This window comes from Notothenia rossii (genome assembly GCF_949606895.1).
Source record: "Notothenia rossii genome assembly, contig: scaffold_100, whole genome shotgun sequence".
Taxonomy (NCBI): domain Eukaryota; kingdom Metazoa; phylum Chordata; class Actinopteri; order Perciformes; family Nototheniidae; genus Notothenia; species Notothenia rossii.
In genome coordinates, this window is record NW_027639454.1 from 133,466 (window position 1) to 147,327 (window position 13,862).

Sequence of the window (13,862 nt, forward strand, 5' to 3'; positions counted from 1 at the left end):
TGCTAATGTGGCCCGCGATGAAATTGAGTTTGACACCCCTGATCTAGTGTATTCATACAAACTGTTCATACTGCTCACAGGCTGCTGTGTGTATCTAGTGTATTCATACACACTGTTCATACTGTTCTCAGGCTGCTGTGTGTATCTAGTGTATTCATACACACTGTTCATACTGCTCTCAGGCTGCTGTGTGTATCTAGTGTATTCATACACACTGTTCATACTGCTCTCAGGCTGCTGTGTGTATCTAGTGTATTCATACACACTGTTCATACTGCTCTCAGGCTGCTGTGTGTATCTAGAGTATTCATACACACTGTTCATACTGCTCTCAGGCTGCTGTGTGTATCTAGTGTATTCATACACACTGTTCATACTGCTCTCAGGCTGCTGTGTGTATCTAGTGTATTCATACACACTGTTCATACTGCTCACAGGCTGCTGTGTGTATCTAGTGTATTCATACACACTGTTCATACTGCTCTCAGGCTGCTGTGTGTATCTAGTGTATTCATACACACTGTTCATACTGCTCTCAGGCTGCTGTGTGTATCTAGTGTATTCATACACACTGTTCATACTGCTCTCAGGCTGCTGTGTGTATCTAGTGTATTCGTACACACTGTTCATACTGCTCTCAGGCTGCTGTGTGTATCTAGTGTATTCGTACACACTGTTCATACTGCTCTCAGGCTGCTGTGTGTATCTAGTGTATTCATACACACTGTTCATACTGCTCTCAGGCTGCTGTGTGTATCTAGTGTATTCATACACACTGTTCATACTGCTCTCAGGTTGCTGTGTGTATCTAGTGTATTCATACACACTGTTCATACTGCTCACAGGCTGCTGTGTGTATCTAGTGTATTCATACACACTGTTCATACTGCTCTCAGGCTGCTGTGTGTATCTAGTGTATTCATACACACTGTTCATACTGCTCTCAGGCTGCTGTGTGTATCTAGTGTATTCATACACACTGTTCATACTGCTCTCAGGCTGCTGTGTGTATCTAGTGTATTCATACACACTGTTCATACTGCTCACAGGCTGCTGTGTGTATCTAGTGTATTCATACACACTGTTCATACTGCTCTCAGGCTGCTGTGTGTATCTAGTGTATTCATACACACTGTTCATACTGCTCACAGGCTGCTGTGTGTATCTAGTGTATTCATACACACTGTTCATACTGCTCTCAGGCTGCTGTGTGTATCTAGTGTATTCATACACACTGTTCATACTGCTCTCAGGCTGCTGTGTGTATCTAGTGTATTCATACACACTGTTCATACTGCTCTCAGGCTGCTGTGTGTATCTAGTGTATTCATACAGACTGTTCATACTGCTCTCAGGCTGCTGTGTGTATCTAGTGTATTCATACACACTGTTCATACTGCTCTCAGGCTGCTGTGTGTATCTAGTGTATTCATACACACTGTTCATACTGCTCACAGGCTGCTGTGTGTATCTAGTGTATTCATACACACTGTTCATACTTCTCACAGGCTGCTGTGTGTATCTAGTGTATTCATACACACTGTTCATACTGCTCTCAGGCTGCTGTGTGTATCTAATGTATTCATACACACTGTTCATACTGCTCTCAGGCTGCTGTGTGTATCTAGTGTATTCATACACACTGTTCATACTGCTCTCAGGTTGCTGTGTGTATCTAGTGTATTCATACACACTGTTCATACTGCTCACAGGCTGCTGTGTGTATCTAGTGTATTCATACACACTGTTCATACTGCTCTCAGGCTGCTGTGTGTATCTAGTGTATTCATACACACTGTTCATACTGTTCTCAGGCTGCTGTGTGTATCTAGTGTATTCATACACACTGTTCATACTGCTCACAGGCTGCTGTGTGTATCTAGTGTATTCATACACACTGTTCATACTGCTCTCAGGCTGCTGTGTGTATCTAGTGTATTCATACAGACTGTTCATACTGCTCTCAGGCTGCTGTGTGTATCTAGTGTATTCATACACACTGTTCATACTGCTCTCAGGCTGCTGTGTGTATCTAGTGTATTCATACAGACTGTTCATACTGCTCTCAGGCTGCTGTGTGTATCTAGTGTATTCATACACACTCTTCATACTGCTCTCAGGCTGCTGTGTGTATCTAGTGTATTCATACACACTGTTCATACTGCTCTCAGGTTGCTGTGTGTATCTAGTGTATTCATACACACTGTTCATACTGCTCACAGGCTGCTGTGTGTATCTAGTGTATTCATACACACTGTTCATACTGCTCTCAGGCTGCTGTGTGTATCTAGTGTATTCATACACACTGTTCATACTGCTCACAGGCTGCTGTGTGTATCTAGTGTATTCATACACACTGTTCATACTGCTCTCAGGCTGCTGTGTGTATCTAGTGTATTCATACACACTGTTCATACTGCTCTCAGGCTGCTGTGTGTATCTAGAGTATTCATACACACTGTTCATACTGCTCTCAGGCTGCTGTGTGTATCTAGTGTATTCATACACACTGTTCATACTGCTCACAGGCTGCTGTGTATATCTAGTGTATTCATACTGTACACACTGTTCATACTGCTCACAGGCTGCTGTGTGTATCTAGTGTATTCATACACACTGTTCATACTGCTCTCAGGCTGCTGTGTGTATCTAGTGTATTCATACTGTACACACTGTTCATACTGCTCACAGGCTGCTGTGTGTATCTAGTGTATTCATACACACTGTTCATACTCAGGCTGCTGTGTGTATCTAGTGTATTCATACTCACTGTTCATACTGCTCACAGGCTGCTGTGTATATCTAGTGTATTCATACTGTACACACTGTTCATACTGCTCACAGGCTGCTGTGTGTATCTAGTGTATTCATACACACTGTTCATACTGCTCTCAGGCTGCTGTGTGTATCTAGTGTATTCATACACACTGTTCATTACTGCTCTCAGGCTGCTGTGTGTATCTAGTTTATTCATACGACACTGTTCATACTGCTCACAGGCTGCTGTGTGTATCTAGTGTATTCATACACCACTGTTCATACTGCTCACAGGCTGCTGTGTGTATCTAGTGTATTCATACACACTGTTCATACTGCTCACAGGCTGCTGTTGTGTATCTAGTGTATTCATATACACACTGTTCATACTGCTCTCAGGCTGCTGTGTGTATCTAGTGTATTCATACACACTGTTCATACTGCTCACAGGCTGCTGTGTGTATCTAGTGTATTCATACACACTGTTCATACTGCTCTCAGGCTGCTGTGTGTATCTAGTGTATTCATACACACTGTTCATACTGCTCACAGGCTGCTGTGTGTATCTAGTGTATTCACACACACTGTTCATAGAACTGCTCTCAGGCTGCTGTGTGTATCTAGTGTATTCATACACACTGTTCATACTGCTCACAGGCTGCTGTGTGTATCTAGTGTATTCATACACACTGTTCATACTGCTCACAGGCTGCTGTGTGTATCTAGTGTATTCATACACACTGTTCATACTGCTCTCAGGGCTGCTGTGTGTATCTAGTGTATTCATACACACTGTTCATACTGCTCACAGGCTGCTGTGTGTATCTAGTGTATTCATACACACTGTTCATACTGCTCTCAGGCTGCTGTGTGTATCTAGTGTATTCATACACACTGTTCATACTGCTCTCAGGCTGCTGTGTGTATCTAGTTTATTCATACACACTGTTCATACTGCTCTCAGGCTGCTGTGTGTATCTAGTGTATTCATACACACTGTTCATACTGCTCTCAGGCTGCTGTGTGTATCTAGTGTATTCATACACACTGTTCATACTGCTCTCAGGCTGCTGTGTGTATCTAGTGTATTCATACACACTGTTCATACTGCTCTCAGGCTGCTGTGTGTATCTAGTGTATTCGTACACACTGTTCATACTGCTCTCAGGCTGCTGTGTGTATCTAGTGTATTCGTACACACTGTTCATACTGCTCTCAGGCTGCTGTGTGTATCTAGTGTATTCATACACACTGTTCATACTGCTCACAGGCTGCTGTGTGTATCTAGTGTATTCATACACACTGTTCATACTGCTCTCAGGCTGCTGTGTGTATCTAGTGTATTCATACACACTGTTCATACTTCTCACAGGCTGCTGTGTGTATCTAGTGTATTCATACACACTGTTCATACTGCTCTCAGGTTGCTGTGTGTATCTAGTGTATTCATACACACTGTTCATACTTCTCACAGGCTGCTGTGTGTATCTAGTGTATTCATACACACTGTTCATACTTCTCACAGGCTGCTGTGTGTATCTAGTGTATTCATACACACTGTTCATACTGCTCTCAGGCTGCTGTGTGTATCTAGTGTATTCATACACAGTTCATACTGCTCACAGGCTGCTGTGTGTATCTAGTGTATTCATACACACTGTTCATACTGCTCACAGGCTGCTGTGTGTATCTAGTGTATTCATACACACTGTTCATACTGCTCACAGGCTGCTGTGTGTATCTAGTGTATTCATACACACTGTTCATACTGCTCTCAGGTTGCTGTGTGTATCTAGTGTATTCATACACACTGTTCATACTGCTCTCAGGCTGCTGTGTGTATCTAGTGTATTCATACACACTGTTCATACTGCTCTCAGGCTGCTGTGTGTATCTAGTGTATTCATACACACTGTTCATACTGCTCTCAGGCTGCTGTGTATATCTAGTGTATTCATACACACTGTTCATACTGCTCTCAGGCTGCTGTGTGTATCTAGTGTATTCATACACACTGTTCATACTGTTCACAGGCTGCTGTGTATATCTAGTGTATTCATACACACTGTTCATACTGCTCTCAGGCTGCTGTGTGTATCTAGTGTATTCATACCCCTCACTGTTTATTCATCATTCAATTCATTCTATCTTTTATTCTGTAGATTGTGTACATTACTTTTCACTTTACTGCTTGTTGCACTCCTTGTTGGAAGCTAAACTGCATCTCGTTGTCTCAGTACCTGTAATCTGTGCAATAACAATAAAGTTGAATCTAATCTTGAGCAGGAACAAATGTGTTTACTTAGTGCATATCTGACATTAACGATTAAACACATGTGTGCATTCTTTATAAATGCAAACCGAATCAAGCCAACTCCGGAGGTGGCGGTATGCACCTTCAGGCTATTTGCAATCCGCCAAAACCGAGAGAAGAAGAAGAAGCCGAAGCCGACTCCGAGCTGTCCGACTTCAGGCGAGGTTTTTGAGACCTCCCCCGCTTGCGGTCGGCTACTCTCGTCTACTTTCGAGGCGAGCCGCAGCTCGTCTCAAACAACCCTACTCTGTCTGCAGCGGTGTACCTGAACACACCACACAGAGGTTACATACTGCACCTGAACACACCACATAGAGATGCTGGATTTAGAAACAGAGGATGCTAACAGGTGTGTAAATGCTGCGCTCAGGGCCCCTCACCACTTAGGGCTTGAAGAGGTTTTAACGTTGACTATAAAATGCTTCTTATCTTATCTTAACAGGTGAGTGAATGCTGCGTTCAGGGCCCTCACTCACCACGTAGGGCTTGATGGCGTCGCCCACGTCCTCGTCCATGTGGATGTACATGTTGAGCAGCTGCGGCAGGTAGAAGTCCACCTGGTCGTGGCTGAAGCTGAACAGCCGGTTCCCGATGTATGCCTGCACCCCCGGCTCCTTGGAGCTGTGCAGGTAGGAGATCGCCATGGAGACGTCAAACAGCTTGGACTCGAACAGGCGGAGCAGCCACGACTGTTTGGACGGGTTGGAACGCTGCCGGAGGCGGAGACTCTTCACCGAGCCGGGAGGCGGGGCCTCAGGAGGGGGCGGGGGAGATACATGGGGCGGGGCCTCAGGAGAGGAAGGGATAGAGGCAGGGGGCGGGGCCTCGGGGTCATCCACCTGCAGCGTGGGGGGAGCGGGGCGTTGCTGAGGCTCATCCCCCTGGTTCAGCTTAATTAGTTGAGGCTCCTCCCCCTGGGTCAGTTTCATCGATTGAGGCTCCTCCCCCTGGGTCAGTTTCATCGATTGAGGCTCCTCCCCCTGGGGCAGCTTCATTAGTTGAAGCCCCTCCCCCTGATGAGGCTCCTCCCCATGGTTCAGCTTCATATGTTGAGGCTCCTCCCCCCACTGAGGCCCCTCCCCCAGGTTCAGATTAATCTGCTGAGGCTCCTCCCCCTGGTTCAGCTTCATTAGTTGAGGCTCCTCCCCCCGCTGAGGCTCTTCCCCCTGGGTCAGTTTCATTGATTGAGGCTCCTCCCCCTGGGTCAGTTTCATCGATTGAGGCTCCTCCCCCTGGGTCAGTTTCATTGATTGAGACTCCTCCCCCTGGGTCAGATTCATCGATTGAGGCTCTTCCCCCTGGTCCAGCTTCATTCGTTGAGGCTCCTCCACCTGTCGAGGCTCCTCCCCCTGGTCCCGCTTCATTCGTTGAGGTTTCTCTCCCTGCTGAGGCTCCTCCCCCCGCTGAGGCCCCTCCCCCTGGTCCAGCTTCATTCGTTGAGGCTCCTCTTCCTGGTTCAGCTTCAGCTGCTGCAGCACTTCTCGACACGCCCTCTGTGCAACTTCAGCGTCGATCAGCATCACACCCAGGGGGGGGGTCGCTGCTGAGGGGGGGGGCTCTGAGTCCTCCATCAGGACTGCTCCTCCTCTGGAACACACACACACACACACACACACACACACACACACACACACACACACACACACACACACACACACACACACACACACACACACACACACACACACACACACACACACACACACACACACACACACACACACACACACACACACACACACACACAGGGTTGGTTATTTTGAATTTAAAAGTCCAATGCACGTTTATAAAATAATGAATAAAGATATGTTATTCTGTCTGACCTGAGACACAGAGTGTGTGTGTGTGTGTGTTTTTGTATACTTCCATTTGGTGTAGATACTTGTCTATAGTTTATTTATATATCCTAATATCACAGTCTCTGAGCAGAATATGAATCAGACATAGTAGTTATATTTCTACTTTTCTCTCTTATTGCCTCATGTTGTTGTTGTTGTTGTTGTTGTTGGTGTACAGCTGGTGATAACAACAGAGATAAAGCTAACACTTTTCCACAAGTAAATACAAGCAGACTTTATCTTTCTCTCCACACAGAGGCTGCTGTCTCTGACCTGAGAGAGGATGCTGACCTGAGAGAGGATGCTAACCTGAGAGAGGATGCTGTCTCTAACCTGAGAGAGGATGCTGACCTGAGAGAGGATGCTAACCTGAGAGAGGATGCTGACCTGAGAGAGGATGCTAACCTGAGAGAGGATGCTAAGCTGAGAGAGGATGCTGACCTGAGAGAGGATGCTGACCTGAGAGAGGATGCTAACCTGAGAGAGGATCCTAACCTGAGAGAGGATGCTGACCTGAGAGAGGATGCTGTCTCTAAACTGAGAGAGGATGCTGACCTGAGAGAGGATGCTGACGCTGACCTGAGAGAGGATGCTGACCTGAGAGAGGATGCTGTCTCTGACCTGAGAGAGGATGCTAACCTGAGAGAGGATGCTGACCTGAGAGAGGATGCTGACCTGAGAGAGGATGCTAACCTGAGAGAGGATGCTAACCTGAGAGAGGATGCTGTCTCTGACCTGAGAGAGGATGCTGACCTGAGAGAGGATGCTGACCTGAGAGAGGATGCTGTCTCTGACCTGAGAGAGGATGCTAACCTGAGAGAGGATGCTAACCTGAGAGAGGATGCTGTCTCTGACCTGAGAGAGGATGCTGACCTGAGAGAGGATGCTAACCTGAGAGAGGATGCTAACCTGAGAGAGGATGCTGTCTCTGACCTGAGAGAGGATGCTAACCTGAGAGAGGATGCTAACCTGAGAGAGGATGCTGTCTCTGACCTGAGAGAGGATGCTGACCTGAGAGAGGATGCTAACCTGAGAGAGGATGCTAACCTGAGAGAGGATGCTGACCACAGAGAGGATGCTAACCTGAGAGAGGATGCTAACCTGAGAGAGGATGCTGACCTGAGAGAGGATGCTGTCTCTGACCTGAGAGAGGATGCTAACCTGAGAGAGGATGCTGACCTGAGAGAGGATGCTAACCTGAGAGAGGATGCTGACCTGAGAGAGGATGCTGACCTGAGAGAGGATGCTGACCTGAGAGAGGATGCTAACCTGAGAGAGGATGCTGACCTGAGAGAGGATGCTAACCTGAGAGAGGATGCTGACCTGAGAGAGGCTGCTGTCTCTGACCTGAGAGAGGATGCTGACCTGAGAGAGGATGCTAACCTGAGAGAGGATGCTGACCTGAGAGAGGATGCTAACCTGAGAGAGGATGCTGACCTGAGAGAGGATGCTGTCTCTGACCTGAGAGAGGATGCTAACCTGAGAGAGGATGCTGACCTGAGAGAGGATGCTAACCTGAGAGAGGATGCTGACCTGAGAGAGGATGCTAACCTGAGAGAGGATGCTGACCTGAGAGAGGATGCTAACCTGAGAGAGGATGCTAACCTGAGAGAGGATGCTGACCTGAGAGAGGATGCTGTCTCTGACCTGAGAGAGGATGCTGACCTGAGAGAGGATGCTAAGCTGAGAGAGGATGCTGTCTCTAACCTGAGAGAGGATGCTGACCTGAGAGAGGATGCTAACCTGAGAGAGGATGCTGACCTGAGAGAGGATGCTAACCTGAGAGAGGATGCTAACCTGAGAGAGGATGCTGTCTCTGACCTGAGAGAGGATGCTAACCTGAGAGAGGATGCTGTCTCTGACCTGAGAGAGGATGCTGACCTGAGAGAGGATGCTGACCTGAGAGAGGATGCTGTCTCTGACCTGAGAGAGGATGCTAACCTGAGAGAGGATGCTAACCTGAGAGAGGATGCTAATCTGAGAGAGGATGCTGTCTCTGACCTGAGAGAGGATGCTAACCTGAGAGAGGATGCTAACCTGAGAGAGGATGCTAACCTGAGAGAGGATGCTGTCTCTGACCTGAGAGAGGATGCTAAGCTGAGAGAGGATGCTGTCTCTAACCTGAGAGAGGATGCTGACCTGAGAGAGGATGCTAACCTGAGAGAGGATGCTAACCTGAGAGAGGATGCTGACCTGAGAGAGGATGCTAACCTGAGAGAGGATGCTAACCTGAGAGAGGATGCTGACCTGAGAGAGGATGCTAACCTGAGAGAGGATGCTGTCTCTGACCTGAGAGAGGATGCTGACCTGAGAGAGGATGCTGTCTCTGACCTGAGAGAGGATGCTAACCTGAGAGAGGATGCTGACCTGAGAGAGGATGCTGTCTCTGACCTGAGAGAGGATGCTGACCTGAGAGAGGATGCTGACCTGAGAGAGGATGCTAACCCGAGAGAGGATGCTGACCTGAGAGAGGACGCTAACCTGAGAGAGGATGCTGACCTGAGAGAGGATGCTAACCCGAGAGAGGATGCTGACCTGAGAGAGGATGCTAACCTGAGAGAGGATGCTGACCTGAGAGAGGAAGCTAACCTGAGAGATGATGCTGACCTGAGAGAGGATGCTAACCTGAGAGAGGATGCTGACCTGAGAGAGGATGCTAACCTGAGAGAGGATGCTGTCTCTGACCTGAGAGAGGATGCTGACTCTGACCTGAGAGAGGATGCTGACCTGAGAGAGGATGCTGTCTCTGACCTGAGAGAGGATGCTGACCTGAGAGAGGATGCTGACCTGAGAGAGGATGCTAACCTGAGAGAGGATGCTGTCTCTGACCTGAGAGAGGATGCTAACCTGAGAGAGGATGCTGTCTCTGACCTGAGAGAGGATGCTAACCTGAGAGAGGATGCTGACCTGAGAGAGGATGCTGACCTGAGATAGGATGCTAACCTGAGAGAGGATGCTGACCTGAGAGAGGATGCTGACCTGAGAGAGGATGCTGTTTCTGACCTGAGAGAGGATGCTAACCTGAGAGAGGATGCTGACCTGAGAGAGGATGCTGTCTCTGACCTGAGAGAGGATGCTGACCTGAGAGAGGATGCTGACCTGAGAGAGGATGCTAACCTGAGAGAGGATGCTGACCTGAGAGAGGATGCTGACCTGAGACAGGATGCTGACCTGAGAGAGGATGCTGACCTGAGAGAGGATGCTAACCTGAGAGAGGATGCTGACCTGAGAGAGGATGCTGACCTGAGAGAGGATGCTAACCTGAGAGAGGATGCTGACCTGAGAGAGGATGCTGTCTCTGACCTGAGAGAGGATGCTAACCTGAGAGAGGATGCTGACCTGAGAGAGGATGCTAACCTGAGAGAGGATGCTGACCTGAGAGAGGATGCTGTCTCTGACCTGAGAGAGGATGCTGACCTGAGAGAGGATGCTAACCTGAGAGAGGATGCTAACCTGAGAGAGGATGCTGACCTGAGAGAGGATGCTGACCTGAGAGAGGATGCTGTCTCTGACCTGAGAGAGGATGCTGACCTGAGAGAGGATGCTCACCTGAGAGAGGATGCTAACCTGAGAGAGGATGCTGTCTCTGACCTGAGAGAGGATGCTGACCTGAGAGAGGATGCTGTCTCTGACCTGAGAGAGGATGCTGACCTGAGAGAGGATGCTAACCTGAGAGAGGATGCTGACCTGAGAGAGGATGCTGACCTGAGAGAGGATGCTAACCTGAGAGAGGATGCTGTCTCTGACCTGAGAGAGGATGCTAACCTGAGAGAGGATGCTGACCTGAGAGAGGATGCTGTCTCTGACCTGAGAGAGGATGCTGACCTGAGAGAGGATGCTAACCTGAGAGAGGATGCTGACCTGAGAGAGGATGCTGACCTGAGAGAGGATGCTAACCTGAGAGAGGATGCTGTCTCTGACCTGAGAGAGGATGCTGACCTGAGAGAGGATGCTGACCTGAGAGAGGATGCTAACCTGAGAGAGGATGCTGACCTGAGAGAGGATGCTAACCTGAGAGAGGATGCTGTCTCTGACCTGAGAGAGGATGCTAACCTGAGAGAGGATGCTAGGATGTTATTCTGTCTGACCTGAGACACAGAGTGTGTGTGTGTGTGTTTTTGTATACTTCCATTTGGTGTAGATACTTGTCTATAGTTTATTTATATATCCTAATATCACACAGTCTCTGAGCAGAATATGAATCAGACATAGTAGTTATATTTCTACTTGTCTCTCTTATTGCCTCATGTTGTTGTTGTTGTTGTTGTTGTTGTTGGTGTACAGCTGGTGATAACAACAGAGATAAAGCTAACACTTTTCCACAAGTAAATACAAGCAGACTTTATCTTTCTCTCCACACAGAGGCTGCTGTCTCTGACCTGAGAGAGGATGCTGACCTGAGAGAGGATGCTAACCTGAGAGAGGATGCTGTCTCTAACCTGAGAGAGGATGCTGACCTGAGAGAGGATGCTAACCTGAGAGAGGATGCTGACCTGAGAGAGGATGCTAACCTGAGAGAGGATGCTAAGCTGAGAGAGGATGCTGACCTGAGAGAGGATGCTGACCTGAGAGAGGATGCTAACCTGAGAGAGGATCCTAACCTGAGAGAGGATGCTGACCTGAGAGAGGATGCTGTCTCTAAACTGAGAGAGGATGCTGACCTGAGAGAGGATGCTGACGCTGACCTGAGAGAGGATGCTGACCTGAGAGAGGATGCTGTCTCTGACCTGAGAGAGGATGCTAACCTGAGAGAGGATGCTGACCTGAGAGAGGATGCTGACCTGAGAGAGGATGCTAACCTGAGAGAGGATGCTAACCTGAGAGAGGATGCTGTCTCTGACCTGAGAGAGGATGCTGACCTGAGAGAGGATGCTGACCTGAGAGAGGATGCTGTCTCTGACCTGAGAGAGGATGCTAACCTGAGAGAGGATGCTAACCTGAGAGAGGATGCTGTCTCTGACCTGAGAGAGGATGCTGACCTGAGAGAGGATGCTAACCTGAGAGAGGATGCTAACCTGAGAGAGGATGCTGTCTCTGACCTGAGAGAGGATGCTAACCTGAGAGAGGATGCTAACCTGAGAGAGGATGCTGTCTCTGACCTGAGAGAGGATGCTGACCTGAGAGAGGATGCTAACCTGAGAGAGGATGCTAACCTGAGAGAGGATGCTGACCACAGAGAGGATGCTAACCTGAGAGAGGATGCTAACCTGAGAGAGGATGCTGACCTGAGAGAGGATGCTAACCTGAGAGAGGATGCTGACCTGAGAGAGGATGCTAACCTGAGAGAGGATGCTAACCTGAGAGAGGATGCTGTCTCTGACCTGAGAGAGGATGCTAACCTGAGAGAGGATGCTAACCTGAGAGAGGATGCTGTCTCTGACCTGAGAGAGGATGCTGACCTGAGAGAGGATGCTAACCTGAGAGAGGATGCTAACCTGAGAGAGGATGCTGACCTGAGAGAGGATGCTGACCTGAGAGAGGATGCTAACCTGAGAGAGGATGCTAACCTGAGAGAGGATGCTGACCTGAGAGAGGATGCTAACCTGAGACAGGATGCTAACCTGAGAGAGGATGCTGACCTGAGAGAGGATGCTAACCTGAGAGAGGATGCTGACCTGAGAGAGGATGCTGTCTCTAACCTGAGAGAGGATGCTAACCTGAGAGAGGATGCTAACCTGAGAGAGGATGCTGACCTGAGAGAGGATGCTGTCTCTAACCTGAGAGAGAATGCTAACCTGAGAGAGGATGCTGACCTGAGAGAGGTTGCTGACCTGAGAGAGGATGCTGTCTCTGACCTGAGAGAGGATGCTAACCTGAGAGAGGATGCTAACCTGAGAGAGGATGCTAACCTGAGAGAGGATGCTGACCTGAGAGAGGATGCTGTCTCTAACCTGAGAGAGGATGCTAACCTGAGAGAGAATGCTGACCTGAGAGAGGTTGCTGACCTGAGAGAGGTTGCTGTCTCTAACCTGAGAGAGGATGCTAACCTGAGAGAGGATGCTGACCTGAGAGAGGATGCTGACCTGAGAGAGGATGCTGACCTGAGAGAGGATGCTGCCTCTGACCTGAGAGAGGATGCTAACCTGAAGTAATGATGTAATCACATGAGAGAGGATGCTAACCTGAGAGAGGATGCTAACCTGAGGTAATGATGATCACCTGAGAGAGATAATAAAGTAATGACTGTTTAAATCCATTGTTAGCAGTCAGCTGATGTTAGCATGTTAGCTCAGAGCTCCCATAGTAAATAAAGCTTTACTCTAAAGCTAATCGGAAGTTAGCATTACCTCAGCCTCTCGGGTTAAAGTGATAAACAGACTGTTAGCTTAGCTTTGAGTTTGATAAACTAGTTAAACTACTTAATGCACAATTAGTTAACCAGCTAACTAAGCGTTAGCATCTGTTAGCTTAGATGAGCTAACCCATCCACTCCGCACTGTTAGCATTAGCAGCTTAAAGCCAACTGTTGCTTGTCTTTAAAGCGGAATGCTAAGCTGACGTTAGCCCCCTCTCACAGGTAGTCTGCAGGTGAGGGTCCAGGTGAGCCGGTCCTACCTGGAGACAGTTCCGCGGGTTCAAAGGGAACTTTTATTCCCAGTTAGTTCCCATTGACTCTGTCAACAACAGCTGCTGCTTCTTCTTCTTCTTCTGCGGCTGAGGAGGCTGCCGGTGTGTAGCGCCCCCTGTGGACAGGAGAGGAACTGCAGCACATTGTGGAGAGGAACGGCTGCCCCCCAGTGGAGAGGAGAGGTGAGGAACTGCTACCCCCGTGGAGAGGAGAGGAACTGCTGCCCCCGTGGAGAGGAGAGGAACTGCAGCCCCCCCCCCCCCCGTGGAGAGGAGAGGAACTGCAGCTCCCCCCCCCCCCCCCCCCCCCCCCATGGAGAGGAGAGGAACTGCAGCCCCCCCGTGGAGAGGAGAGGAACTGCAGGAGGCTGACCGGTGGCTCTTTT

General features: G+C 48.8%; 1 protein-coding gene across 4 annotated transcripts in view; it reads right to left on the reverse strand.

Moving 5' to 3' along the window:
* The window catches only part of pi4kb (phosphatidylinositol 4-kinase, catalytic, beta), a 35,657-nt gene extending 22,045 nt beyond the window's left edge, over nt 1–13,612 (reverse strand). For 3 of the 4 annotated variants that reach the window (XR_013804775.1, XM_079696201.1, XM_079696199.1), the window contains exons 1-2: nt 13,465–13,612; nt 5,548–6,658 (exon numbers count right to left, since the gene is read on the reverse strand). Coding sequence is in view for 3 of the 4 variants with exons in the window: in XM_079696201.1 (XP_079552327.1) it covers nt 5,548–6,642 (1,095 nt within the window). In the remaining variant the exon portion in view is untranslated. Of the gene's footprint in view, nt 1–5,547; nt 6,659–13,424 lie in introns of all 4 variants that reach the window. The other variant, XM_079696200.1, reaches the window with a different exon arrangement.
* Nucleotides 13,613–13,862: the final 250 nt, after the last annotated feature.